Source organism: Molothrus ater, chromosome 2 (genome assembly GCF_012460135.2).
Source record: "Molothrus ater isolate BHLD 08-10-18 breed brown headed cowbird chromosome 2, BPBGC_Mater_1.1, whole genome shotgun sequence".
NCBI lineage: Eukaryota > Metazoa > Chordata > Aves > Passeriformes > Icteridae > Molothrus > Molothrus ater.
In genome coordinates this window covers 83,467,891-83,495,690 of record NC_050479.2, presented here as the reverse complement: position 1 = coordinate 83,495,690, position 27,800 = coordinate 83,467,891, and the positions used below count along the sequence as shown (strand labels likewise).

General features: G+C 44.2%; 4 protein-coding genes across 18 annotated transcripts in view; 3 read left to right on the top strand and 1 right to left on the bottom strand.

The window, feature by feature from the left end:
• Window positions 1-794: 794 nt before the first annotated feature.
• On the top strand, window positions 795-3,871 carry CCDC89 (coiled-coil domain containing 89). Its single transcript, XM_036384559.1, has 2 exons — window positions 795-831; window positions 2,050-3,871. The coding sequence occupies exon 2, from the start codon at window positions 2,250-2,252 to the stop codon at window positions 3,111-3,113; it is 864 nt and encodes a 287-aa protein (XP_036240452.1). The 5' UTR covers window positions 795-831; window positions 2,050-2,249; the 3' UTR covers window positions 3,114-3,871.
• Window positions 3,872-6,059: 2,188 nt separating this feature from the next.
• On the top strand, window positions 6,060-16,442 carry CREBZF (CREB/ATF bZIP transcription factor). Of its 3 annotated transcripts, none has more exons than XM_036384500.2 (3): window positions 6,060-7,797; window positions 9,145-9,215; window positions 12,728-16,442. In XM_036384500.2, exon 1 carries the CDS (start codon window positions 6,132-6,134, stop codon window positions 7,062-7,064), a length of 933 nt encoding a protein of 310 aa, XP_036240393.1. In that variant the 5' UTR covers window positions 6,060-6,131; the 3' UTR covers window positions 7,065-7,797; window positions 9,145-9,215; window positions 12,728-16,442. The 3 variants fall into 3 exon arrangements, with proteins under 3 accessions (XP_036240393.1, XP_036240400.1, XP_036240385.1); XM_036384507.2 differs by lacking the exon at window positions 12,728-16,442 and having other exon boundaries at window positions 6,060-7,142; window positions 7,720-7,797; window positions 9,145-10,188; XM_036384492.2 differs by lacking the exon at window positions 12,728-16,442 and having other exon boundaries at window positions 9,145-10,188.
• Window positions 14,309-20,187, bottom strand: LOC118687509 (transmembrane protein 126A-like). Of its 3 annotated transcripts, none has more exons than XM_036384537.2 (6): window positions 20,128-20,187; window positions 19,475-19,641; window positions 17,900-18,025; window positions 15,877-16,070; window positions 15,159-15,273; window positions 14,309-14,570 (listed from the first exon to the last, which is right to left on the bottom strand). In XM_036384537.2, exons 3-6 carry the CDS (start codon window positions 17,944-17,946, stop codon window positions 14,366-14,368), a joined length of 561 nt encoding a protein of 186 aa, XP_036240430.1. In that variant the 5' UTR covers window positions 17,947-18,025; window positions 19,475-19,641; window positions 20,128-20,187; the 3' UTR covers window positions 14,309-14,365. The 3 variants fall into 3 exon arrangements, with proteins under 3 accessions (XP_036240430.1, XP_036240420.1, XP_036240412.1); XM_036384527.2 differs by lacking the exon at window positions 20,128-20,187 and adding an exon at window positions 19,901-20,100; XM_036384519.2 differs by lacking the exon at window positions 20,128-20,187 and adding an exon at window positions 19,901-20,100 and having other exon boundaries at window positions 19,475-19,638.
• The window catches only part of DLG2 (discs large MAGUK scaffold protein 2), a 984,854-nt gene continuing 977,185 nt past the window's right edge, over window positions 20,132-27,800 (top strand). For 9 of the 11 annotated variants that reach the window (XM_036384333.2, XM_036384316.2, XM_036384324.2 and 6 more), the window contains exons 1-2: window positions 20,132-20,244; window positions 20,922-22,001. In XM_036384333.2, the coding sequence (XP_036240226.1) occupies window positions 21,983-22,001 (19 nt within the window). In that variant the 5' untranslated portion in view covers window positions 20,132-20,244; window positions 20,922-21,982. The remainder of the gene's footprint in view (window positions 20,245-20,921; window positions 22,002-27,800) is intronic. The other 2 variants (XM_036384308.2, XM_054518556.1) reach the window with 2 other exon arrangements.

Sequence of the window (27,800 nt, the reverse complement as noted above, 5' to 3'; positions counted from 1 at the left end):
TCTGCAGAAACACAACAGTTCCTTCCTCTCTTCTCCTTCATGTTAAAAGTTCATCTTTCTTTTAGCCCATGATTTATTTTTCTTTTTAGCACATATGTGTGTATATGCATATATACATGTGTGTATATCTTCTGAATTACACTGTTTTCACTTCCTATAAAGCAGGCTTCAAACTCCCAGCTCTCCTTTTGAGCTCTGTGTTCAGAAACCTCCCATTGCTGCAAGTAGGGCTGCAAACCTGAGCTGGTGCAGCAACTCCCACTGCTTTGGTTTCACCCATTTTGAAACCTGTCCTGTGCCCTCCTTTTCTTGTGTGCTTCATGTCTGTTACCCACAGCACTCTCTTCTTTCTCCTTTGTATCCCTTCCCAGAGGATTCAGCAAAGCCTGCACTGACTTTTTTCTTCCAGTTGCATTTATTTTTCCCTTCCCTATCGTGTTGGCCAGATTTTTATTAGCTGCTAAATAAAGTTGCGAGTTGTTCAGGGCAAGGTCTGTCTTTACTTTCCATGGACCTTCAGTCTGTTCTGAGGTCAGAGCCTGCTATTCTGATCTGCCATGTGCAGGATGTAAGCTGAGAACGAGGAGTTCTTCAAGCTTGTGGAAATTCTCTTTCCTTTCCAAATCTGGGTGCTTTTGAGAGTGTCAGCAATGTTTGTTTGCTAAGAAACACTGCCAGCTCTTTCAGCCACCCTGGTGGGGCTGGCCTGGCTCCAAGCAGCCTGGATGAGGTCATGAGCTCTGGAGTGACTGGATTCAGCATCTTACCTCTATGGAAACAGAGCCTCACATTAGGAGAGACAACAAACAGACAGCAGGAAGAAAATACCTGGTAAGAAAATAGTTTTCTCTTCTTAAACCCTGCTCGTCGTTGTATTTCCACTGAATGGCCTAAACCTTTCAGTCCTTCCCCCTCTCCTCCACTATTTGCTAAGGATCCAAGGCAGCAACAGCAGTGAGAGAGTGCAGGATGGTGGAGGCAGAGCTGGTGTCTGTACTGAAGTCACTACTACAGAGCTGTGAAATGCTTTGTGCTTCACAGGGGTTTATTCATTTTTGTTGTACATTATCTGTCATCCTTATTTTAAGCTGGATCCTTCCCTCATCCTATCTTTACCTCTAGTCAAAGCTCAGGAATTCACAAAACCTGATTATCAGTGTGCTGTTTCATGTGCTGTTTCAGGTCTGCGTCCAAATGAAAAACTTGTAGATGAGTTACAGGCTAATTTTTCAAATGTCTGGGTAGCATGCTGTGTGATTCAGCACCAATAATCATTTTGGTGCATATGTAATAGAAATATTTTCCTTATTTTTAAATGAAGAACCAGATTTTTAAAATTACATGTCTAAATTAATCTAGCAGATCAGTGCGAAAACTCAGTTGAGGAACTGTTTCTCCAGACACAGAGGTTTAGTATCACAGAGCATTCATTATTTATTAAGATTGTATAGCTCTTTTACTTGATTCATAAATCTCTAAGCACAGTATAAGGCTATTCGGTTATTTTTAAATAGCAATGAAATCTTGTAAATCAATTAAAAGTTTGACGTAACCCTCTGTGTTTTATTTGCAGTTACAATACAGAGCTGTAGGAGAAAATAAAGGCAGAGGAAAAGGATTGAGTAAGGAGTTATTTACAGCTTTATCACTTACAAGCTTTTTACCTAAATATAATAGTAGTTCTTGTAGCTACAACAGCAGTGCCTCGAGAAGGAATAATTAGCTAAGCTAGTCATCAGCAAATGAATAGGCTTGCATAAATACTAAGCCCACACTCTTAGCTGTTGCTCACAGAGTCTGGCATCCTTGAGTCTCAGTGTGCCTGACTCTGAACCAGAGGAGGGGGAGGGCAGCAGGCCTGTGTAGTTGCTGGCTGACATTGGTTTTGGGAGGTCCTGCTCCCCCACATCAGTTCCTCTGGACTTCCAGAGAAACACCACCAGCTTATGGCAGCAGTGTTGGCCACACAACCACAGGGCACTGTTTAGTTATGCTGAGTGTCAGTAACAGAAGCAGCCACTATAAAATTTTATCTTGTCTTTGCATGAGACGGGTGCTCCATGGCTTAGGAGACAGGAGCAGGTATGGCTGACTCCACAGGTGATCCAGAGACAGGCAAAGATGTGGAAGATCTGACAAAAGCTTGGAGGAACTCTGTGAGAGCTCTAAGGAGCAGAGTGAGGAGGTGCTACTGCTTTGACACCTAGAACAGCATCATCATCTTGTCTCTGTACCGAAGAGGAAAGTGGATGACACACAAACGTTGCAGAGACCTGGAACAGCTCAACATGGAGCTGGAGAAACTGAGGGGAGAGGATGCTGTGAAAACTAAAACCCAGACCCAGTGTATTCAGTATTTGGAGGGGTGCTTCACAGATGTGGTCAAAAACCATGAAAAGATGATCCAGTTCAAAAATGAGCACAAAAAACAGCACCCGCAGCTGTGGGAGGAGAGCAAGCGCCTGCAGCAGGACAGGGAAGCACTCTTCAGCCAGGCTGTGAGGGAGAAGGAAGCTGAAGTGCTCCAGCTGGCAGCCCAGGCCAGGAAGCTCTCACAGCAGTTCTGCTCCTTGCAGGAGAAATATGCTTCTGAGAGTCACAGAGGCCAGGAGCGAGAGAAGGAGCTGCTGGAAGCTCAGAGCCAACTAGCAGATGCCTACGCCCAGGAGGTGGATTCACTCAAGAGGCAGGTCCTACAGGAGAGGCACCTACGAGCTGCTGCAAGGGCCGAGCAGGCAGAGAGCCAGGAGAGGGCTCAGAGCAGTGAGCTGCAGGCCAAGCTGGAAAGGGCACATGGAGAGAAAGAGCAGCTACTGAACCTGGCCATGGAGAGGAGCAAAGCTCTGCAAGATAAGGAGTGGGAGATTCAGAAGCTGGAGGAGAAGCTAGAGACTGTGGAGGAAGCCATGCAGAGAGCAGGAAGGTGCCTCAAGAAAGAGGCAGCAGCAGCAGACAAAGATCTGAAGGTTCAAGAGCTCCAAGGACAGCTAGAACACAGCAAGCAGGCGCACAATGAACTCCTGCTGCAGTTCAATGCTTACAGAAAGCACAGTATGGATTTGCTGACTAAAGAGAGAGCTCTGAACATCAAACTTCATCACTTTGTTGCATAACTGCAGTTTTTTCTCTGTTCTCCTCTTAACAGGTGCCTCTGTGGTAACACATGCCTGAATTTTGTTCCTCTCCATGGGACCATCCTCTGGTTTCTTTGTACTGTCCTCACCAGCTGAAACCCTCCTCCACTGAGAGCTCTGTAGCCTTTTTGTCATTATGCCTTTATGAAAGTAAATCACTACACTCTTACAGCTGAACATGGACCATTGAACCAGTCAATGATGTGACATGAATGATTAGGGTGGAAAACATGAAATATGAATTTGATTTATTTAGTACTAACCTCTGCTGAATCATAGGTTTTCATTTTTTTTTTTTTAGTTAAAACCATTTTATTTTTCAAGATGACCAAAAGCTCAAACTCTTAGCCTTTTCTATTTGATTCTGCTTTGAAGTTCAGCAGAGGCTGGGAACGTAAGAGGCTCTGAGGCTCCAAGAAAATCCTACCTTGCAATATCTCTGCAGTTCTCTAAATTCAGGAACTTAACAGGTAATCCAATAATATCATATGACAACTGATTCTCAAGCAAACTACTGTTTATAGTTTTCTAGTAGTCTACAGATTTCTGCAGTCATTTAAACTCTATTTAATGCCAGAGTAGTATTTATATTCCCATTCAGCTCAGAATAAATTGTCAAGACTTTTGGGTTATTTCAATCTGTTCTTTGGAACTGGACGATGTTCTAGATGTTCCACCAGGGTATTTTTCCTGGTTTTAGCTGTTTCATGCAGATAAATATTAGTGATACACTCTTCCATTTTGTGCACGTCTGGCAGCTTTTGACAAAAAGAAAAATATTTCCTGTCAGCACTGTGGGATCCAAAGACCTCCCACTCTCTCTTGCTGGTCTCCTAGGCAAGAAGGAAGATTTTTGCTGTGGAATTTCAGCTCTGTTCTTTAAGTCCCCAACAAAAAAAAAAACAAAACAACCCAAAACAACCACCATGAGGGGCCAAACAGCATCCCCCATCTGGGCTGTAGGCAGCTGCCTCCAGAGTACCTCAAGTTCTTTGCTACATATCTTGGGATAACTCAACAATCTAGGAAAGGGATGAGTATTTCTTGGTCCTGAGTATCTATGGGCCACAGCAGGGTATCAGATTTGGTATCTATTGAGATAATATACAGAAATGATCGGAAGCAGCAGGTCTGGAAGCCAGTGACCAACTCAAAGACTGGCTGAACCAGATGTGGTTTCTGGCTCTGGCACAGGCTTCCCAGAGGAGCTGTGGATGACCCCATCCCTGAAAGTGTTCAGTGTGAGGCTGATGGGGCTCTGAGCAACCTGGTCTAGTGAAAGGTTTACCAGCTCAAGGCAGGGGGGTTGGAACTAGGTGATTCTTAGGGTCCATTTCACCCAAACCATTCTGTGATTCTGAATCTACATAAGCAGCAGCTGCTAGCAGCCTTTCTTCTGAATTCTGGACAACCCTTGAACCCAGGCAAAGCCAGATGAGAAGTACTGCTCTACTACCTGCTGTGTGACAAACCACAGCATTTCTTCTGATCCTGGCTCCTACAACTGTCATTCCACAGGTGTTTTATGGACCACATTCTCCTACTTTTTAACCATACTCCCCTGCTCTGAGGTGCCCACCCCACACACATTTCATTAATCTCAGTGCTGGCAGCTATAGTGTAAACCCCAACACGTCACACACTGTGCCCTTGGTCTGAGAGCTGGCTGCTCTGTTTGAATTCATCCCTTGGCAACGAGGAGCACTTGTATCCCTCTGGTCACTGCAAGGGACCCTGAAACCAGGTGCCTAAATACTCTAACTCTGGGCAGAGGACACCTGCTCACTTGTGTGACAGAACAGCCCCACAGGCCTCTGCCACAGCCATGGGGTGTGGTGGGAAAGACCCCACATTCTGCACTCTTCAGGGAATCCCCTTCCCACCCTTTGGCAATAGCTATGTGTGAGAGACCTTCCCCCCGACTGCCTCACACACAAACCCCTTGTCACTGCCCCCCATTCCCTCCTGCACTCCCCATCACTCACACTCGACCCTCCTGCACTCCCATATTTCCTACACACCTCTCCTCACCCAAACCACACACATCTCCCTTACACGCCCAGCCTCCCACACCTGTCACCCCTGCTCTCCACAAAAATTGGATTTGTTACCTGGTGTGCAACAAGCCAGTAATTACACATGTGAGACATTCGCTTATTTCAGATTTGCACAAGCCTGGGTGCTTGGTGGTATTCCACAAATCAAACACACCAACATCAAAACTTTTTACTATTTATGTTGTAGCAAACAAGGGAATTGGTGTTAGAAGCTATAAGTTACCTAATTCTCTTATTAATTAGTAATCTATCAGTTAATGATTCTCTCTCACTAATTAGTTTGCATGCTCAATCTTTCTCTTTTTTTGGGGTCGGTAGCCCATGAGCTGGCAGTTGGGATATCCCCCTGCTGGAATTATGTTTTACTCAGTCGGAACTGATTTAGCACAGTTGCCGAGTTGGGTTTATTAATTTATTCCTTATCGTGGGAGTTCTGCCCGATGTCCTTGTGGCCCGCAAATTCGGCATTCTTTGTGTCCATTATCAGCAGTACATCCTTCTTCCCAAGCTTTGTTAACCTCCCCCTAGGTCTGAGGTCATTGAAACACGTTGAGCCCTAAACCTTAACAAGGCAATCCTAGTGATAATTCATTTGTCCTTCTAACACGTGAAGATCCCTTAGAGCTCGTTGGCTGCTCGCTGTTCCACGGATCTCCCTTCTCGTGGTTTGAGCTTGAATGTATACAAAGGTCAAACGCCAAAGAACATCCTCTCTCAAGAAAACGTTTCCATATTCCACATTTGGTGGCAGTCCCCCCCCCGCCATTCCCTGACGCCGCTTTCCCGCGCGCGAGCGCAGTCGCGCGGCGCTTCCACTGCCCTCGCTCCCCGCCCCCGCGCCGCTTCCCGACAGCCCCCGCGGCGGGAGCGCCGGGCCGCAGCCTCGCGCCGCCCGCTGCCCTCCGGCTCCGTGCCCGTCCCGCCGGGCCCCGCTCCCGCCATGCGCCACAGCCTCACGCAGCTGCTGGCGGCCTCGGCCGGCGGGGCCAGCCCCTCGGGCGCCGTCTGGCCGCTGGCCGGAGCGGGGCAGGCCCCGAGAGGGAGGGATGGCGGCGGGGAAGGGGACCAGGGCCCCGCGCGGCCCAAACCGCAGCCGCCGCCGCGGCGGGAGCCCCCGGGCGCCTCGGAGCCGCGGCGGCAGGAGAAGGAGGCCGAGGCGCCCGGCGGCCCGCTGGAGGTGTGGGAGCAAGAGGACTGGTTCCCGGGGCTGGAGCTGGGAGACCTGCTGGAAGCGGCCCGGCCGGACTGGGACGTGGACGCGGAGCTGAGCGACTGCTTCTGTGGGGACCCGGAGGCGCTGCCCGCGCCGGGCCAGGGCCCGCGGCCGCCGGCGCCCGGGCGGAGGAGCGGCGGGGCCGGGAGCCGGCTGAAGGCGGCTGCGGCGGCGCGGTTGAACCGGCTGAAGAAGAAGCAGTATGTGCTGGGGCTGGAGAGCCGCCTGCAGGGCCTGGCTGCCGAGAACCGGCAGCTGCGGGACCGCAACCGCGGCCTGAGCCGCCGCCTGCGAGAGCTGGAGCGGGAGAGCAGCTACCTGCGGGCTGTGCTGGCGAACCAGAGCGCGCTGGGGCAGCTCCTGAGCCGCCTGGCCGGGACCCGCGCCGGCGGGCTGCAGCTCAGCACCAGCCTCTTCAGGGACACGGGCAGCCCCCGCCGCCAGCAGCAGCACCTCCAGCCCGCCGGCGAGAGCAGCGACCACGACTACGCCCTGCCCAGCTCCCGGCCCCGCGGGCTGGAGGAGGCGGCGGCGGTGACTGAGACGGAGGAGGAGTGGGCGGCCCCCGGCGGGATTTGCCTGCACGTGGACCGGGATCAGGTGTCGGTGGAGTTCTGCTCCATCTGTGCTCGGCGGGCAGCGGCCTCCTTCAAAATGTAGGGTCAAGTACCTGCTGCAAGTACTCGTGGGGTTCTCACCCGTAAGGGCCTCGCGTCGCGGCGGAGGAAGCAGGCGATGGTGCGCAGGAAAAGAATCCATACAGTGGTGATGGGGTGGTATTGGGGGAGATGCAAAGGTGGGGAACCTGGCGCTTACTTAAGTGGCCAGGGTAACAAAAATTCTCTCGAACGGCACGTTGGGAGCCAGACGGTGGCCTTGGTTTAAGGTCCCGTAAATCTGGCGTGTGGACGGTAGTGGTGTGAGCCTGTTTGGCGATGGGAGTCGCGCAGAGCTGCGTGCAGCAGTGCGACAGTGGTCGTGCGGACTGACACGCGCGTGGTGCACACGCGGAGGTGCCGCCAGAGCCCGTTCGCAGCACTTGGGTGAAAAGATCATGCCGACTTGATGCATGAAGGTGTGCTCGGCTCCGCTTCGCAGTAAAGATAATGCTGACTACCCGGTCTTGAGTCAGATAATGTCTAGCCTGCTTATCCTGAGGAGCCGAAAATGCTTGCTTAGAAAACCAAACAAAAACTCCATTATGACATCGTCACTGGACAGACTTAAGAAAATAGTAATGATCGGCAAAAGAAAGCATGCATATAAAATTGTACTGCATCTCAGTTATACATTACTATTAAAACCTCTCTGACAGTTTCTCTTTTAGGTGGTTGCCCTGCCAGGCTCCGTTGTGTAGGGGTTAAAGAACAGTCGTTTTCCACCTCGCAACCTGGTAAGGATCAATATATTCCCATAATGTGGTATCAGACAGCTTGCTTTGCTTATCCCAGTCTCTCATAATGACTGGTTCAGAAAATGGTTTCTCTGGTCCTTGGCCTACTCTGCCAAAATGTTTCTAGCTCTGGATGACAATTTATAGTAAAGGTTACAATCACATCAGTCTCATTAGCTGTTTTCCTTTTTTTTGTTTTTGAAACAACTACATTGGCTACATAGTAGCCAATACAGGAACTACATTTTGAATTTTAAAAAACTGCTCATACATTTGAAATAGAAATTTCCTATTAAACCAAGTGTGTGATGAGTGGAAAAAGGAAAACATGCTTATAAGGGGGATGTGACATTTATAGTCTATTATTACAGGGGACTGTCCCAAAAGTAAATTGCTTTTTGAATGAAAAAAAGGAAAGGAAATTGTGACCAGTTGGTTTAAAATGCTGTCTAGTGTTAGGGATGCACAGAACCATTCAAAAGCCCCTCTCTAGCTGGCTCTAATTCACAGTGCAGAGTTTTACCTGATGAAACAGCCTGAGCACTGGTTAAATCACTGCAGAGGAGTCCTCACATAGAGGAGTTGCTCTTGCACGGACCTCTAAGGAGACTTAGGTTTGAAGAATCAGTGCATCGAAGTAACTCATTACTTTACCTTCCAAAAGTAAATCTCTGTGCCCATGCACACTGAAATTCCTATGTTACTTCAGAGTAGCTTTAAATTCTAAAAATATTGCATGTATATGCATGTGCTTAACTCTACTGTAGAGTTCTTAATTCAGCCTCTTAGAGTATCCAGAAATCTATAACCTGATATAATTAAGCACAGTTTGGGGATGAGCAAATATGTGTCTTGAGGCTAATGATATGAAAAATGCTCCATAATTGCTCCTGAGATAGGAGGAAAAATAGTTTGACAAAAAATAGTGTGTGTTTTCTTGTAGTAGTCAGTGTTTCTCCCTATCACAAAAGATGAGTGGGTTCTTTTTTTCAGTTGTATTATAATGTTTAGGTTGTTTAAATGTATGTCAGTTGGGGGAAGAAGGATTGTGAAAATGATAATATGTAAAGTGAGGTTTCACAAAGAATACTTTTCTAAAACAGATTAATTTATAATTTTTTTAAAATGATGCTATTTAGTGTTTCTGAAATCTTGTTTCTTAAAGCCTTAAATTTTGTGTTTAAGGCTAAGTAGGTGAAAGCATTTTCTCTCAGTCATTTGCGTTATTGGTGCTAGACCCTGTCACGTGTTCATCAGTAGAAAAGGAGATTGATTTTTCTTTGTGAAACATCACTGTGTGATAAAGTATATGTGTATTTAGCATCCTTGTTTTTCTTTATGCTAAAGTGGATTCAGCTGTGTTGGGGCAGAAGAGACGGGACCAGCTGCTGGCCACATTTCCTGCTTTATTTTAAAAGGTAGTATAAGAAATGAGAATAAAGAGGTAACAGGGCTTTTGCTGTCTTTGGTTAAAAAAAAGAAGTTTATTGCTGGGATTATTTACTGTCATCCGAGATGATTTTTTAAAAAGGCAATAGTCTGTCAAACAGGTTTTACTCCACTGTATGCAGAATTCCATCTGTTCAGGGGATATTGCCAGCACAAAAGAGACTTAGTGGGATATGTGTGACCTTACACCTCTGTGGTGGCATCAACAGGGCTGTTCAAAGTTTCAGTCTTAACTTGGGTGACTCTGGGTAACTCTACTGTAACTGAGGGGTTATACCAGTGCACAGGAGTCAGAGTTAACCATCAGGACCTGCACTGACTGATATGCAAAATGGAAATAATTCAGGTTCAACCTAATCTCAACCTGCCTAGCTCAGACCTCATGAACGTGCTTCATTTTTCAGTTTAATTTGCTTGAGGAAAAGAGAAACACTAATGTAGCAAGCATGGGATGTTCCAGTGGCATTTTTATGGTTACTTCAGTGTAGGAGTGTTTTTTAAGTTAATTAAATATGCATTCTTTCTTGTCGCATCACTGCTGAATGGCAGGGTCAGGGACAGTTCTTCTGGCCTCTGCTGTGAACCTGCACAATGCTCTGTCATGACATGACCTGTGGCTGTGTCTGAGAGCAGCTGATTTTCTGACATGCAAAATGATGTATTGTGGTACAAGAACAAGGTCAAGTCCCAAGAAAGTCAGTGGCTGCAGGCATTTCTAGTGCCTACTGAATCATATTTAAACCAAATAGAAGGGAGGAAGTTATTTGAAACTAACCAACTGTACTATCTGTATGGTGTATTATTAATGTAGCTTTTTGAAGTGAAAGCCTTGAAATGACATAACTTAATACTTGAAAATATATTGTAAATGTTTCTTTGTAATTATGTGCCATTCAGATAAGAATACAACATCATAATAAAATCAGACTTGTTGATCTTTCAGTTTATGGGCTCAAATGTTTTCTTCATCTTTTTCTTTTCATGAATGACTTGGTTCTTTTAACAAAGTGGTAAAACAGAAGGGAAAATGTTGCTGCTATCTCTGGGTCATCAGCTGGAAAACAAGATAAAATGGATTAGGGCATGCAGGAGAAATGTTCTTGCTCTTCTGTCTTTAAATGGGGTGATAATTCTGTGGTGATTCTGTGGTGAGGACAACACAAAGGTGTTATTCCTTGAACTGCAGATAGAGGTGTACTTCTGAGAATCAGCACTTCTTGTATTTCATAGTTCTTAATTTTTTATCAATATGGATGTATTTGATCAATGTACCATGGAGGAGTAAAATACTTACATAAACCCTTCTGTGGTTTATTGGCATCTTCCTCCTTTCTGTTCTATTTTTAGGCTCAGAAGTTTCATCACTGGTTAATTACATGCTGTTGAATCACAATCTTTCATCAAATTGCTCTTTCCACACTAAGCACCAGAACGAGTGTTAAAAACAAAAGGTTTGACAGTGCTGGAAGGACAGAACGTTTTCATGGCTCTGGAGTGGGCCATGTACTGTATGTTCAGATTTCTGTTCATCTTAAATGCTTTATTTGTAGAGGACAGTTTAAAATAGTGCACTGGTTTTCTAGCATGAGGGGATTCCAGTGAAAGTGGTCTGCAGCTTCATGAAATGAAGCATTTCACAAAAAATACTGCATAAAAATGTAAAAGCATACTGGCATGCTCTGCCTTTTTTGGCATCTAGTTGTAGAAAATTCAGTGTTTCAGCAATGAAATGTGTTTGGTAAATTGTATGTACCACAGAACCAAGTGCTGCCAGTGTTCAGCTGCACAGCTATGCTACCTGCATTTACTCTTCTTTTCTTCTCTTCTCAACAGAGTCACTTGAAGACTATTTAGTGTTAAAATAAGAAACAATTTCATGCTCAGTTTTCCTTTAGTCCTTTGGAGTTTGATCCTGGTCTTGTGACTCTTGGTAGTGTTCTAAATTAACTTTTCTTTCCTCTGAAGAGCTTTGCAGCACCTGGGAGTTAAAAACAAATCGTTGCTTCTGTAATCTAGCTGCCTGGAGAGATGATGTCAAAGGAAATGCAGGGAGCCATGTTCCAGCACTTGGCATTTCCAGATAATCAGATTTCTCATGCCATTTGTCAAAATTGTAATCAGTTTTCCCTGTGAAACACAGAGATCTTTGGCAAAATCCAAAGGCCCTTTGTACATTTACTGATTTTTAAAATGCTGTGTTTTCTGGTGTTTGTAGTTAAGGAGGTTTTCTGGAATCAGCAATATTCTGGTTATAGGGCTGTATTACTATTAGTTACACTGTAAAATGTCTGAAGGATATGTTAGGTATGGGAGCTGTTCAAATGGACTCTGTTTAAAAGAACTCCCTGTGCAAAAATTGCACATTACCAGCTGCTGATACTACAGTTTTTCCACCCAGTTTAAGTGGGATATGCGGATGTGGAGAAATAACTCTGCCTGTGCTCATTAGCAGGAGGATGCCAAGGGCAGGACTTGCACATGTACCAGGAGGATTTGCAGGAGAAATAGAATACATTGTAATGATGACACAGCATTTAGAATGGTGCATCTGCAAGAAAAAAGGAGCTTTTTTAGTATTTCTGTTGGCTCTTATCTGTAGCTATTCTTGGCATTCTTTTGGCCATAGTTCAGACTTGGAGTAGCCTGAAGTCCTTTCTGTGGGATATGTAGCCTGTGCCTGGCTTGTTTCTACCACAATGGTGGAAGAAAGGATCCAACTAACACCTGTTCTCTCTCAGTGTGTGTGGGGAGTTTATTAGGCCGAGGCCGAGGACTGGTTCTTGGGGGTTGTAGGTGATAGGTCATATCCTGTGTATGAAACAGGGAATGGAAGGAACATTCCCAGATTCCTGTGTAGGCACTCCTCCACATGTGTGCATGCCAGAACCGGGATAGCATCTTGCTGTCCTGTGGAATTCTGAGAACACTTCTTCCCCCCAATAGTTTAAGGAGAGGTACAGAAGGTGTAACTGAAAAGTTTCCTTGTTCACAAACACACCACCTTTCTAGACCTTTCTAGTCTCAGGAGTGCTCAGCTGACCTTTGATGTGACTAGTACTGAACATGTAAAGTACACACCTGCAATTTGTGTGCTCATCAGTGATGCTGGAAACAACTATCAGTCTTTGCAACTTACTAAAATGTTGAGGAATGTAACTTTTCTTTTTAATATACAATCTTCACCTTTCACTTGAAGAACTGAGTATCTAAAAAGGATGTGGTTTGTTCAGGTCAGACCACTAAACATCAGAACATGCATTTTGGTGACTGAGGATAATTATCACTTCAATTTATACCAAAATGAAAGTAGTATTTGGAAGGGAAGATCCTTTTGAATCTCACCCTTTAATAAGCACTAGAATCTGTTTATAGTATTTTTAACTATATAATGTTAAACACAATAATCAATGAGCCAATCATTGTCATTCTTAAAGATACTATTGCACAATAACACCTTTATTTTATGTTTTTATTATCACAGGTAAGTGGTTCTGTTGGTTAAAGTCTGGTGGCTTCCGGAGATATGACAATGCACTGTCATGTAAAATACTTGGTCCCTGGGAATCTCCAGTCGGGGTGATTAAGGTAAGGCAGATGGGAACACCATGTGACACAGCAACACTTTGAATCAAGAAAATGAAATGATCTCTACCTAACAGAGACTGTATTGCTGCTGCTCCTGGGTATAGATAAAGAATGTGTCATGTTCCTGCTGTAATGACCCATTTTTAAGGAAAAGGTAGATAAAGATGATAAAACTCCTTCAATATATTTTCATCAGCATTACAACATAAGTTTTAACCTTTTCAAGTAAAGGTCTCAATGTTGAATTCTTAATTCTCATTAATAAATATTTCCATGTGCATCAGGGGATGCTAGAATTTTACTGAAGTGACTCTTGACCAGTAACTGTACAGCTTTTACAGTTACAGAACCAGTAACTGTGTTTGGAAAACACCCCCAGGACCATCAAGTCCAACCTTTTACTTATCACCAGCTCCTTGACTAGACCATGGCACCAAGTGCCACATCCAGTGGTTTCTTGAACACGTCCAGGGATGGTGACTCCTGCCACCTCCTGGGCAGTCCATTCCAATGCTCAGCAAGCCTTTCTGAAACTAAGTTCCTGAACTTCCTCCTGATGTTCAACCTCAAACTCCCCTAGCACCATTTGAGGCCATTTCCTCTTGTCCTGGCACTTGTTGCCTGGGAGAAGAAGCCAACCTCCACCTATGGCCATACATTAGATTGGGAGTATTGCTTCTGTAGAATTCCTGATTTAGCTCTCAGACTGCAGAATACACTAAGGACCCTCATGCAGCAGGAGAGCTGCAATTTATATTGCTCTAGAACATACAGCCACCAGTGTGAAGGCACACCTGACTCATAAATGCATTACTCTGATCTTAGACATAGCTGAGATACCCCAGTAATGGCACCGGCCTTTAAAGGCCTCTCACCACAGCCCCATCCTTCAGGAAAAGACTTAATTTCAAGGCAAAATGGTTACAAGGCCAGAGGCTGTTTTTTTGATATGATAGGAAGCCTGACAGGACTATCACTCCTGATTGCTCTGTGATAAAATTGTTCTCCACACTGTGACCCATCTAATGGTGTAAATGGGATAATCTTGTGACAGAAGTTTTGTGCTAGCTGAATGGGGAAAAGGGAGAAAAATACTCAGATTTTGAGTAGATCTCTAGTAAAACCTTGCCTTGATCTTCCCCCTTTTGGTTGTGGGTTTTTTTGGGTTGTTTTTGTTTTATTGGTTTTTTGGTTTTTTTAATAAATTTCTATGGTTTGCATTATGAAGGAAAAAACCTCTTTTTCAAGAATACTCATTTTTTACAGCTTCTAAAAGCTGTAGCATCACCTTAGAACCAAACATTAAGCAGGGACTATAAATGCTTTCTTGCCTCCCATTTCCAAAGCAACACACCTGTCTGCTATTTAAGTGTGTACACTAAACTGGGCATCATGAAAGTTTAACCGGCACTTACGTTCAAAACTTCAAAAATGCTAGTGCAGAGACTGGTTTTGTATTAAAAAGACACAGCAACACTTCTTTTTCTTGTTTATTATGGTTACTTATCCAAGGCAATAAAAAAGTTGCTTTACTTCACTCAGGTAGCTCTTCAGGATCCCTGCTACTGTTCATCTGCAGCAGCATTTTGATATATATTCCGTGCTGTTTAGTGGCAAGATACAATCCAGTGAGAGCCTGTACCAGGATGCCCAGACTCATCTTTCTAAAGACAGGCTGAGAAGTTGTGAGCCAGTAGCGTAACAGGTTTTCTTTCCCTGGCAAGGGAGTTGACATATACCTAAACAATAGAAACAGTGGTATAAACGTTTTTATCCATGTAAGTGTCAAGATTTAACATAAATATTTATGCCGATAGTAATTTTCTCTTCACCTATGTTAAATTCACCTGGTGGTACTGAGCTCTCTGCATAAATGCTTTAAAACATCCTGACCATGCCCTGGTCTCACCAAGCCTTGCCCTGCCCTTGCTGTGCTCTGAACTACACAGAATGACACCTGTCAGGAGCTTTGGCTGCTGGGCACTGCCCAGGGTCACTGAGGTCTCTTGGCTGTCCAGCCACCTTCAGTGGTGACAGGATGGCAGCCACCACTGCTCACACTGAGGCACAGCCTGGGAGACTTGGAAGGCTCCTGCTAAACACAAGGGCTTCCCCATGGATCACTTTGCAGATCTTATTTCACTTTGGTGTAGCTCTTACAAACTTCATTTTGTAATTAGATGACATTAATGTATATCTCCTTCCACATCCTAAATGTCTACAAGAAGACAAATGTGCCCAGATCAAATATCTACAGAATTTACACTGAGAGCTGAACATTTTACCCATAAATACATTTCAATCAATACATTGCAGATAAGACATACCTGGCTGCAAGGCTTCCATTCAAGGGGATAGCCAGGAAAATGGGATAGAAACCACCCACAACAGCACCTACTAATCCTCCTCTGATCACAGCACAGACCTCACAGTTCAGCTGACCTGCGTGGCAAACCATATTTCACTGTCAACATCTACACATCCTCCACCACATCAGTTTATAAGCTGCATGCAAGAACCTGAAAACAGGCTCTTGACAGAAACTTCCAAGCTGGACAGGTATGTAAAGAATTATAAAGGAGGACTCTTTTAAAAACAACAACAAACAACCCCAAAACAATAAAACAGTCCCAAAACAAAAACTGAGACAAACAAAAAAACAATTACTCCCACTCCAACATATAAGGAATTTATCATTCGAAAGCTGACCTTCAAATGAAATTGTACCGATGGGGGGAAATTGAACTGCTTTGTTGCAGTCACTTTTACATGACTGAGTGAAAAATGCTGAAAATAAGTTATGTGTAAAATAACTTTTTCAGAAACGTATATAAACATATGTATCTCCTTTCCCACTCCACTTTGAGAACTCACTGCTGTCCAATGCATTTTGTTTTTCAAACTCTGTTTACAAACTGAAGTTTTTCAAGACCACAACAGTTTAAGAGCACTGTTCTGCAGGAAGGAAAAACTCTTCTAGTGTTACATTGTGTACAGAAAGCAAAGCCCTTTCAAAAAAAAAAAAAAGGAATAAGAGGTGTTTACCTGAAAATAAAGGGTCATACACAAAGGCTTCATAAATTGCTGCTGTTGAAAGAAATGGAATAACAGCCATTGGAATAGCAGACACCAGGGAAGCCTTTCTGACATGTAGGATGCTCCTGAAGAAATTATTTGCTGCTAAGCCACATAAGCTTGAATTTGCTGCTAGGAAGTACTTTCCATGATTACAAAGGTTCCTGTGAAAGAAGGGAAGTCATTTCAGCAGCTGAGAACTGTAAAAAAAGTTTAGTTTAGTCAACACTACAATTCTCTTCTGAAAATCCTGCAACAAGGGGTAAGGGACATAAATCTCTCACTGATGCAAAATGGAGAGCAACTACTTCCAAAAGCAGCCAGTGCAGCATCCTTTGTTATATGCCTGAGTTTACACACACTTCAAGAGTGAAGTGATGGGTTGAGAAGCTGTTGCTACGATTTTTTTCCCCCCATTATTATACTTAATGGAAACCTCATTAAAGCTCTCCTTATAAGCATGTTTCTAATGATAATGTTTTCTGTAAAGAAATGAGGAAATATATATACAATAAAATATAACTTTAAAAAGTCAAGTCAATCTACTTATAATTCTTCTACATTTTAATGTTTTGAGTAATATTAAGCACTACAGAAAAGATTTCAGCGATGTACTTGCTAATCTCACAAAACTTTAAACACAAAAAATGTCAGACATCAAGGACACCAACTATTTCTTGTTTTGAATAGGAAAATTCAAATTTTACCTTTACAATCACAGGCAATGAAACACAGGCAAACATGCTAATAAATATGGAGGACTGAGATTAAAATTTTAGCAGCATATTTAAGTACCCAAAACAAAGCAAATTAATGTACCCAGGACCAGCAGAATCTACTTAGTGAGATACAGAACTGCTACACTGCACAAAAGAAAATAAAAGAAAAGGAGGATGGAAGAATTGGGGTTTGTGGCTTTTTGTTTGAGCTCCCTCATGTTAAAAACAGTGCTTGGCTAAACAGGAACTCTCAGTTTGACTGTAGCTCTTCCTTTCCAGACATCAGTGAGCACCCCTTTGGATACAAGCTCTAAGTCCTGCCAGTGACTGGCAGCTACTTCTTTCCAAGGCTGAGCAACCCATAAGTCCAGAGTTTCTATCCAGACATTACCACATCACTACTGAGTGATGTGATGTTCTGCCTCCCCTGCTCTCCTGGGGAAGGAGGAGTTTTGGAGGCTGAACGTGACGGCAGCAGATCCTACACAAAGTTGCAGCCTTTGCTTTCTCACCTGTGTGGGGAGGCCCTCTGTTACTACCAGCAGTTTGTTTAGCCAGCAATTTAGTCCTATTTTAAAAAAATATAAATAAAATAAGCTTCTGATTACTCTTATTTCTAAAAAATTTATCCAAGCTGATACACACATGCAAATGGCTCATAACAGAACCAGCTCAGGTCCAGTAAGGTTTTGCAGTGACATGCAGTATCACAACCCAAAAGGTCATTTGTGAGGCCCAGAAGGCATTTAGCTGGCTTTGTGCTGTACAGAACCCTGCTGGTGAGCCTGCAGGACTCCAGCTGACTCCTCCACCACCAGCTGGATACCTTAGTCTCGCCTTCCTGAAACAGGGAGCGGTGCAGAATGAAATGCAGAAACCAGGAGGTTGATCCTCACTCAGTTCTGGCCCCAGGCCAGCCCTGCTGGACAGAAGATGACTCCAGCAGAATCACATTTCAGTTTCCTAGAAATTTTTTAGCTCTAGCCCTGTGAGAATGCTCAGAGCCCGTCAGGGCTGATCAGCCATCACAGAACCCTCAGCACTGGGGAGCACATGCCAGAAACCAGCAGGGCAGGACCAGAGCCAGCACTGAAAGAACCATATTGGAAAAACATAAAACAAGTCTTCTGTTCTGGACAACAACAAGCATCTTCAAAATTAACTAATTTTGTAACTGCAAGGAGAATTTGTAATACAAGAATAAGGAAAAAGAAAAGCCTTCAAGACTTGAAATGTCTGATGCACTTCTCTTCATTTATTTTACCAGCACTTACTGATCTGTTTTAGGAAGCTCATTGAACATCTTTTGTATGATTTCCATCCGCTTAAATCTTTCCAAAATTAGTCTTTGCTGGGGAGAATCTACTTCAAGAAACTCTCTTCCCAGTCATCTTGAAGTTCTGGATCATAAGGAAAAAAACCCCAGATGTAATCCAAGTTATTTAGCCCCAGTATGAATCAAATAAACATTTAGACTCTTTGCCACTGTGAATCACAAATACATTCCCTATTTTGCATGGCAATACTCCAGGTTTAAATTGATTTAACTGTCAAAGAGACCTGTAAGAAAAAGCCCCAGCCAAATAAATCCATACTTTGTAGGTATAAATCAGAAAGCCTACAGTTGCAGTGGGTTTGTGTGGCAAGGTTTTGGCAGCAGGGGGGATGCAAGGGTGGTTTCTGAGATGCCAGGAGCTCCCCCAGTCTGTTCCAGCCAGCTCCATGACAGACCTGCTGCTGGCCAAGTCTAAGCCCAACCACTACAGTGGTGGTGTGTGTGGGGAAGTCAATAAAGGCTAAAAACTGCTGCAAGACAGTAGCTGGAAAAGAGGAATGAGAACATGTTTGAGGAGCAGCCCTGCAGACCCCAAGGTCAGTGCAGAAGGAGAAGCAGGAGCTGCTCCAGGTGCTGGAGCTGAGATCCCTCTGCAGCCCATGGTGCAGCCCATGGTGCAGCCCATGGTGCAGCCCATGGTGCAGCCCATAGTGAGGCAGGTGTGCCCATAGTGAGGCAGGTGTGCCCCTGCAGCCTGTGGGGGACCACGGGGAGCAGAGATCCCCCTGCAGCCCCTGGAGCATCCCATGCCAGAGCAGTTGGATGCCCAAGGAGGCCATGACCCAGGGGGAGGCCTGTGCTGGAGCAGGCTCCTGGCAGGATATGTGGCCACATGGGGAGAGGAGCCCAAGCTGGAGTGGGTTCCTGGCAGGACCTGTGAGCCCATGGGGAACCCACACTGGAACAGCCATCGCTACTGAAGGACTGAGCCCTGTGGAATGGACCCACACTGGAGGAGTTCATGGAGAACTGCAGCCTGTGAGAACGACTACTGTTGGAGAAGTCTGTGGAGAACTGTCTCCTGTGGAAGGACCACCTACTGGAAGAAAGAGTGCAAGGAGGAAGGAGTGATAGAGACAACACATGATGAACTGATTACAACCCCCATTCCGTCTCCCTGCACTTCTAAGAGGGAGGAGGACATATAGAAAAACAGGAGTGAAGGGAGGGGTGGAGGGAAGGCATTTTAAGGATTTGGCCTTACTTCGCATTACCCTATTCTGATTTGATTGACAGTATATTCAATTTCCCCAAAGTTTACTGTTTTGACTGTAATGGTAATTGGTGAGTGATCTCCCTGTCCTTACCACAACCCCTGAGCTTTTATTCATACTTGCTCCCTATCCTGTTGAAGGGGGCAGAAAGTGGTATGAGCATCTTGGTGGCCACCTGAGGCCAACCCTCCACAACAGCTCTTGACAACACTTGGAGTTTAGTGATTCAAGTGCTTCTTTTCCTACACGTTTTAGTGCAGAGGAAATTCTCCCGGACTTACTGTGCCAATCATACTTACCTGAAGTTGCTGTTATAACGTGAAGGCCGTGTCCTAAGCCCCACCTATGGGACCGAGCCTGCTTCGGTTGGGGCTTGGCAGGAGGCAGCAGCGGAGAAAGCGGGCAGAGCGGGCAGGATCGCACCGGGATCGCTTCAGGCCGCCCGAGGAGAGTCCCCAAACCCCTGCTTTGGGATCCCACAGACAGCACGTCACAGAGCTGTAAGCACCCCCTCTCCCTGAATCTTGTACACGCGCCTCTCCCTGAGCCCTGCGCGCCGCTGGAGGCAGAGGGAGCCCTCCCAAAGCCCCGCGGCCCAGCTCAGGTCAGAACCTTTACGCCGGGAAACTGCGGATCGACCCCGACCTTCAAGCCCCACCGCTACCAGTCGCTGCCCCCGCACCGCGCTGACCATCCCGGCCTCCCCGCCGGGCTCAGGCTCCGACCTTGAGCCGTATGGACGGACACGGCCCCGCCGCCCTAACCGAATCGCTCTCGCCGCCTACAACATGGCTCCTCCCACCTCACGCCCTACCAGCGGGCGCCGCCATCTTGCTCGCTCACATGACCCAAGGCCCTCAAAGGACGTCTGTGATTGGGCCGTTGGTCGCCGGCCCAGCATGGCGGCCGCCGATTGGCCGCGGGCCGGCGGGCGGGGCCCGGCGCTGGTTACCGGGGCGGCGGATGGCGGCGGTGGCTCCTCGATGGCGGCGGGATTGAGCGCGGATCCTGTACCGGCGGCCGGGACGCGGGGACTCCCCCTTCGGTGCGGGGGGGCCCAGTCCTCGGGGTAACCCGCTGACCCTCTCCCCTCAGCCCGCGCCCTTTCCCCGCCTGCCCCTCAGCCCGCGGAACGCCCGCTGCCCCCTTCCCTCCCCTCCGGCTCCTTTGTGCTCTCTCCCCGTCCCGCCCCCTTCGAGCGCCCCTCGCCCCGGCTGCGTCTCGCTTCGCCCCACCTCCAACCCCTCCCTCATCCCCTGCGCTCCTGCCTGTCGCTTGTTCCTCGGCAGCCCTGGGGGGAATTGTCTTCGTCCGTAAACCCAGCCTGGCTCCGCCAGTTCATCTGCACCCATCCCAGCCCCCCAGCCAGCCCTGTGTGCTTGTTTCACACAGCCTGTGTGCCTCGTTTCGCCTCGGAAAGCAGCAGGCGGACCCCTTTGGGTTCCAGAGAGCTGGGGGAGGGTGGAGTGGGGAGGGGATGAAGGGGGCCATCCTCTGAGGGATGCGGGGACGGACAGATCCCAGCTGCGAGCATCAGAGAGCGGAGCAGAGCCGCCCCTTCACACACCCAGGTCCCGTGTCCCCGAGAAGAGGGATGCGCGGCAAAGCCCTGTCCTGTGCACCGCAGCTCCTCGTCCTCGCGGGGAACGGAAGCGCTCAGAGCTTGTCCGCCTTTCTCAGACTTCTCCTTAACCAAGTAGATGAGGAAAATCTATCCCGTTTCTGTTTCTCTTTTTGTTTTTCCAGAAAAAGGGGGAGAGAGAGAGAGGCTGATACTGAAGCCAACCAGCCGCGCTTCTGAGTGGGAAACTCCGGACTGATCACATGGCTTGCTTTTTATTTCATTAATACTTCATTATCTCTGAAAATGAACCTTTTGTGAAGCTCTTCTCCTAACTCTCCTTATTCCTCTTTCACGAGGTGGCCGCTGCTGTGCAAGGGAAGGAATGGCATGAAGTAAATGACTCCAGTACAAAGCAATCTGCTTTGCCCAAGTGCCCAGTGGGCAGCACTGTCACTTTAATAATTCCAGGTCAAGGGATTGCTTTCCTCGTTTCAATCCTCTCTTTTAATACATGGGAGGATCAGAGGGACATTAAAGACCGTAAGGCTGGGTGGCTGGCAGATAATAAAAATGAAAGTGTCTGCCCAGTGACTTCTGTTGGGTAAGAGGGTGATATTTGAAGGCTCTTATCTGGTGAGGAAAAAGGGATCTTTTCAGTCTGCTGTGTAGTCTCCTAATACATAGCTAGCAAAATTAATTGAAGAAGTGAAAGAGCTTAAAGAGGCACTTTGGATTGTTTTTGTCTTCCTCCTTATTTGGATTACTTGGGCGTTTTTGTCCTGCAAATAATATGTTTTTGAGCATGTACAGGTGGAGTATTGAGACAGCTGCCTAGAGATGGACTGTGCCTTAATTGTATTGCATAAAATCTTTTAATTTTCAAACTTTGCTGCCAGAAGAGGAGTTATAATAAGGTTTTATATTGCCAAGGAACATTTGCTCTTGTATTTTTATAGAGTCAAATATATTTTAAAGAAATTGAAAGCATCTCTTTAAAAAGAATCAAAAAGCTTCTTTTTCACCCCCCTTTTTTTTTTTTCTTATTTGTGGAGAGCGTCGCAAGTCCAATCCAGGGGAACAGCAACTATTCATAGAAATGAAGACTGAAGCTGCATTTCCTTACTGAACTGTAAAAGTGTTCTGCAATAGATAGTCAGTTCCTGACCTTGCAGAGTGTTCCAGTAGTACTTCGTTAGTACCTGTAAATAAGTGCTTGCAACCAGATTCAGAAGTAGGAAGAAGAATGCCAGTCAAGAAGAAAGGTGGGCTATGAAGCTTCATATCTCATATTGTGTCTTCATTGTGTTAGATTGCTGACTTCTAGTACTTAACCATTTCAAATTAAAAATGCTTTTATGGGGAATGGAAATCGTTTTTCTTTTGCATTGAAAATGGGAGAAAAATCTGTGCACTTAAAAAAGTGATTTTTAAAAGTAACTTTATGCTGTGCTTTAAGATTTACATAAAATTTGGCCTCAAATGGTTTTTTTATAAAGATCAGCTGTCTGAGATTTTGAACAGGCACCAAGAGAAAAGCTTGATGTTTAATTTTCTGAGAAGCCTCTCTTACAAATACTAATAAATTTGAAAACCCCAGTTTAATCTGTTATCTATTTGTGACACGTTTGGCGGATAAACATCAGCTATCAGTAGCAGCATAAATAAATAACAAAGTTTCGAGGCTGATTTTAAAACCAAGTTATGAGAGTTGTGTTTTGAAGGTGATTTGAACATGTTTTTTTTTTTTTTTAATGTGATTTTATTCAGCTTGAATTTCTATGCTTTAGTACAATATAAAACTACTGACTTAAGGCTGTAGTAGGGCAGCATTTAAGAAAAGACAGTCGCACATTTGGCCTCTTCTCACGTCCAGTTTGTGTTTGCAGCTTTGGAAAATGTAGCTTCCAGTGTGCAAACAACAATTGGGAAGTATATGAAGGAAAATTCTTACACTGAAAACACTCACAGACTTTAGATTATTTCTGGTTTCTTGCAAATTGGACACGGATTTAAAGTTTCTGAATATGCTAATAGAGTATAAGGGTCATGGGAACCTTTTTTATTCAGCTCATCTGTCCAGATGTGCCTGGGTCTAATATATCCCTGATCTCCACAAAATGTGGAGGAAAGGGCAAAAAGTGAATGTTACAAACAGAAATGAGGATGTAATCAATGTGACTTTGGATTCTCTTCCGTATAGGAATAATCCTTCATTAGTTATGAGTTAACACTTACTATATAAATACTGATACAACACACAGATTGTTAGAATTTTTTAATGAAAAAAACAATAAATGGGATTTTGTGATTGTGTTTTCAAAAATGACAGTGTAGAAATGAAATCTCAAACCTGAAATGTTTTAATGAATGGCCTTGTCATTCATGGAATCACTTGGCATTATGTGTAGTAAAGGTGGAAACGTGTGTGGAGGAGTTCCGTTCTTAATAATTCATCCTTCTGTGCTGTAAAAGTGTCACCCTGATGTACTGGGGAGGCTTCTGTATTGTACCTGTTTACAGAAGGAAAACTGAGGCTTTTGATTATTTAAGTTTTAATCCTGATTTAGATGATTTACACTAAGGATGTTTCTGTGCCAGATGTTCAGCTGTAATTCAGTTTCCGAATACTCGCTGCAGGACTTTAGGGGTGAAATCTTACAGGCTCCTTTGTGCAGAAATAAGATTGGCAATCACAGCAGTCCCTTCTGGCCTTAAAAATCTCTGAATTTCCTGTTTGTTTCCAGGCAGTTGGGCTCAGTCTTAGTGTACACCAAGGCTTGACTTTCTTCTTTGGTGTTACAAGGATGTGTGTTTTGGCAACATTAAAATATAAAGTCAAGAGACCCAAATGTTCCCCTTGAAGTACTTTAAATTGTCACATCAATCAGTGTACTGAAGTTGCCAGTGTGAATGTTTTTGATTATTAAAAGAGTATTGTTAAGAATGTATTTAAGCATGTAAATTGCAGGATTAAAAATGTTGGCGAATCAGCAACTTCATTTTGATTTTGAGCGACTTAATTTGTCTAGTTCATGCAATAGACTTTAACTTTCTAAATGTAATTAAAAGCATGCTGGCAACTCAAAGCATTTTGCTGTTTTTAAAAAGATTGCTATTTTTTCAAGTAATGCCTGTTAGTTCTATGAATATTAGGGAGATTGAGGGGTTTCTTCCATGTTTGGTTTTTGGGGTTTTTTTCCCCATTTATTTGCCTGATGATTTTGACAGCAGTTTGTGGCTAACTAGTTAGTATTTCTGATGATGACGTATTTTCCTTTTTTGGGGAAAATTTGGGAGTTCACGTCTACCATCCTGCCCATCAAGGGCATCTGTAGAAATCTCCGTGGGATACTCTCTTGTAGGCTGTGCAGAAGTATTTCAGTATCAGCATTGAGGACAGGATTATCCCTCTCCTTGTCAGCACTTCTTTCTGCTTTGCTATTTTGGATTTGATTAAAATATTCTCCTAAAATCAGTATGGAGACAGAGAAACCTGTGAAACAAGCTTTGAAACATAGTGATATTTATCACTGGAAGTTGTTGCCAAGCACTGTTTTCTTTGGCACTGGCCGGTTATGGGTCTTTCTAAAGAACAATTGAAGCATTTTGGGAACTTACCTTTGAAATAGCTCTCACATCTAGTACCAGTCTTCACATTTCACATAGCTTTTCACGTAATTTACACTTCACCTTGCTGCTTGCTGTGATGCCTGCCATCTTGCTTTTAAAAGTCCAGGCCTGTATAGTTAGGAAAAAAATAGTTTGCTTAATAATAAAAATCATATAACTTACAGGAAGCTTTAATTTCTTATGAATGTGGAAAAAAAAAAGGCTTGGTTCTGGTCATGTGTCAGTACCTGATGTGCTAGAGTGAAAGTATTTTTTTTTCTCATTTCTGTGTGGAGGGCAATGAGGCTTTACCTTCCCCGGAACATTCACAGAGTTGACATGCTTGCTGGCAGTACCAGCAAAAAGCAAGGCTGGAAAGGGACTAGGGAGTATCCTGTGGTGTTGGATGTGCTCCCTATAGGTATGGGGTGAGATATTGGAGATATTGTATGGATTGGTGCACTATTGCTGCACAATTAAACACAGGGCTCTTCTATTTGGCTTTTGCTCATCTCTAATTTTGAAATACACTTAAAGTTTTAAATCAGACAAGACAGGCATCTGACTGTAGTTACAGAATGATTTGTTAGACAGTGCCATTTAGAGATGGAATGAGATGAACAATTTTGAGAAGTAAATAAATTCATTATTTTTGCTTAATTTTTACCTTTTGCAAACTAGGATGTTTCTGAGTAGAACTATGAATGGAAATATTAGGGAATTTCTTGAGGAAGGCTTTGCTTCAAAGTAAAATTGTACTACCATACAGAAGAAGTGGAGTTAGGGTTTTGCATGGGTTTAGATGTTTGCTCTCCCTCCCTCCCTCCCTTCCTCCCTCCCTCCCTGAGTTACTTAGCTTGATTTCTGTTAACTGTAAGGGACTATATTTAGATCTGTAATTGCACATATTTTGGATTCATCAACAGAATAGTTAATAGCAAAAATGTTACTGTAATTCATTTATGTCTTTCACAGTGATGGAAAGAACTAATTAAATCCTTGCTCCTCTGTGATGAAGAACAGACTCCAGTTTTGGAGCCCTGCTTGTGATTCACACAGAGATGGCAGGAACCCCCACATCTGGGTGCCTGGCTACACATGTGCTTCTAGACGAACCCTGTCATCCTCCTTGCACATCTAGCTGTGTCTGGGCAGTCAGAGATATGAGTGCTGGGGTTTGTGCTGCCCTCATGCCACTTTGCATCTTTCAAAGGGAGAGGGATTGTCCCTTTAGTCAGATGAAACCTGTGGGCTGCTGTTAAAATCATCTTGACTTGCCCCACCTTGTTGCCCGTTTATAAAGATGTGCTGATTCTGTCATGGAATAACTTTTTGCATCATTCCTTTTATATGAAAAATGCCTTCCAGGACATGTTTTATTAAGCACATCAACGTCAAGAATTAAAATGTGTCAGACTGAATCCATGTGGACAACTTCTGGGCCATTTAGAAGAATCTGACAGATGTGCTCTGTGAAATGCTGGATTTTGTACTGGTAATGCTGACTTTGTGGCTGGTCTGTTGAAAGGAAGGGGTCTAAAAACAACTCAGCAGGAACTTTTAAAGAAAAGTTCATAAAGGACCAGACAAAGCTAGCTCCCATTCATGCCCTAATTCTCTTTCAAGGTGGAAGCTTCTTTTTAGCTAACAAAATTTAAATTTAGGATCATAACTTTTTGTGCTCAAAAATCTCGAATGTGGTTTCAGTCTTCTTACATCTTAGCAGCAAATCCAACATATATTGGAAATTTTCTTTCTCATGTACTTGTAACAGGTAATTGGTATTAGAAGATTTTTGTCCTTTCAGTTGCTGAATAGGAATTCTCAAGTAAGTATAAGGCTAAAAGGCTAATTCCTTCACTCCAAGTTTTCTTTTCTTCAACTACCTCTAAGTTTTTACAGTTATTTTCAGTATGGGATCAGTGCGAATTTTAGTTAAATTTACAGACTCTGGAAAGCACAGTTTTAGATTTCCAAGAGTTAAACAAGTGTCAGAAAATGACTATCTAAACTGTGCCAGTTTTCACCACAAAGCTTTGATTTAAAGATGTCACTGCTTTTATGGCAGTGAGCTTTTTCCAGCCATTGTTTCTGCTGTGAGAAACAGTGAAGTATTTTGCCTACAAAAGGACTAAAGGAGCAGGCATTATAGAGAACAAGCCTTCTGTTATATGCATGCACACTGCAAGGCTAAGTGGACTCTGGACTGGCAGTAGTGAAATTTATGCTCTTTTTCAGCCCTGCTGTTATTCTGGTACTTCTCAGACGTTTCATGTAGATCCATCCTATTTTATATGCCTCACCTAGGTAGGGTGCCCAGCTTTTTGTCCTGGAGTGTTGCTTTGGTCAGCAGAGAGAGAGATCCACCTCTAAAGTGCATTTTAACACACCTAAGATCTACCTTCTGGACAATTGTCATTTTCTCAGGGTACAAAACACAGGGTAACCACACTATAACTCCCTTACCTCAGTTTGATGATGTCTCATTCTCTCATATAAATTTTAGTGGAATAACATCTCCTTATCTGAGATATTTATGAGAGCTGACACTGTGTGTTCTGTGAGAGCTATAAATTAACACTATTCATTATTTTAGGGGAGGGGAAAAGTGTTATAAATTATTGTAGTATTAGTCACTGGACTTGGAAGCAACCACAGTGTTGGTACAAGCACAAGAGGCAGCTGTGCATCCTCTCCTCCATTCCTGTTAAGTGCGTATTGCACTCAGTAGAAGCAATGGTGTCTTGCATTATAAGCATAATCTTTTTCCTGCTCATCCTCTCTTCTTTCCTTCTGAATTTGTTCCAGATGGCCAAGCTAGATGTCAGAGGGTAACCATGGAGAAAAAGCCGAATTTGTAACTAGTGGCCAAAAGTGATAAAAGATGGTTTTGCAGTCCCTGCTTCAGGAAAATGAGAAAATCTGCCTTACTCAGATATGCTTATTTTGGTCAGGTCATACCAGGTTCCTGCTTCTTGGAAGTATTTAAGGTCTCTTTCACTGTGGTATCTTCCTGTATTTACTGTGAATTAAAACAGTGCTGAACAACAGCTTTATAAAAATAGAAATAAAGGTCATGTTTTCTCCTGCCATATTCATCCCAGAAAGAGCCAGCAAGACTGCCCTGATATAATTGGTGATGGCAGTAATAATCGACATACAAAATATGTGAAGAAAATATTTGCTCTTTATTGGATGTGGTCTAGAAGAGATTTTGGTGGCAGAACTTTGCCAGAACAAGTCAGTGCAATTGTCCCTAAGTCTGACTTCACTTTTGGGCTGAAGAAGTTGACACTTCCTTCAAAACGTATTTATCAGGGAATTGATCAGGTAGCATTCCCTGGAAAGAGGGAATCTGGACAGTTTACAGTTTCACAAGCAGAAACCAGTCTTTTCTGATTTCAGATGTTCCTCTCCCCTGACCGTATGGGCATATCTCACAGTATGCTGTA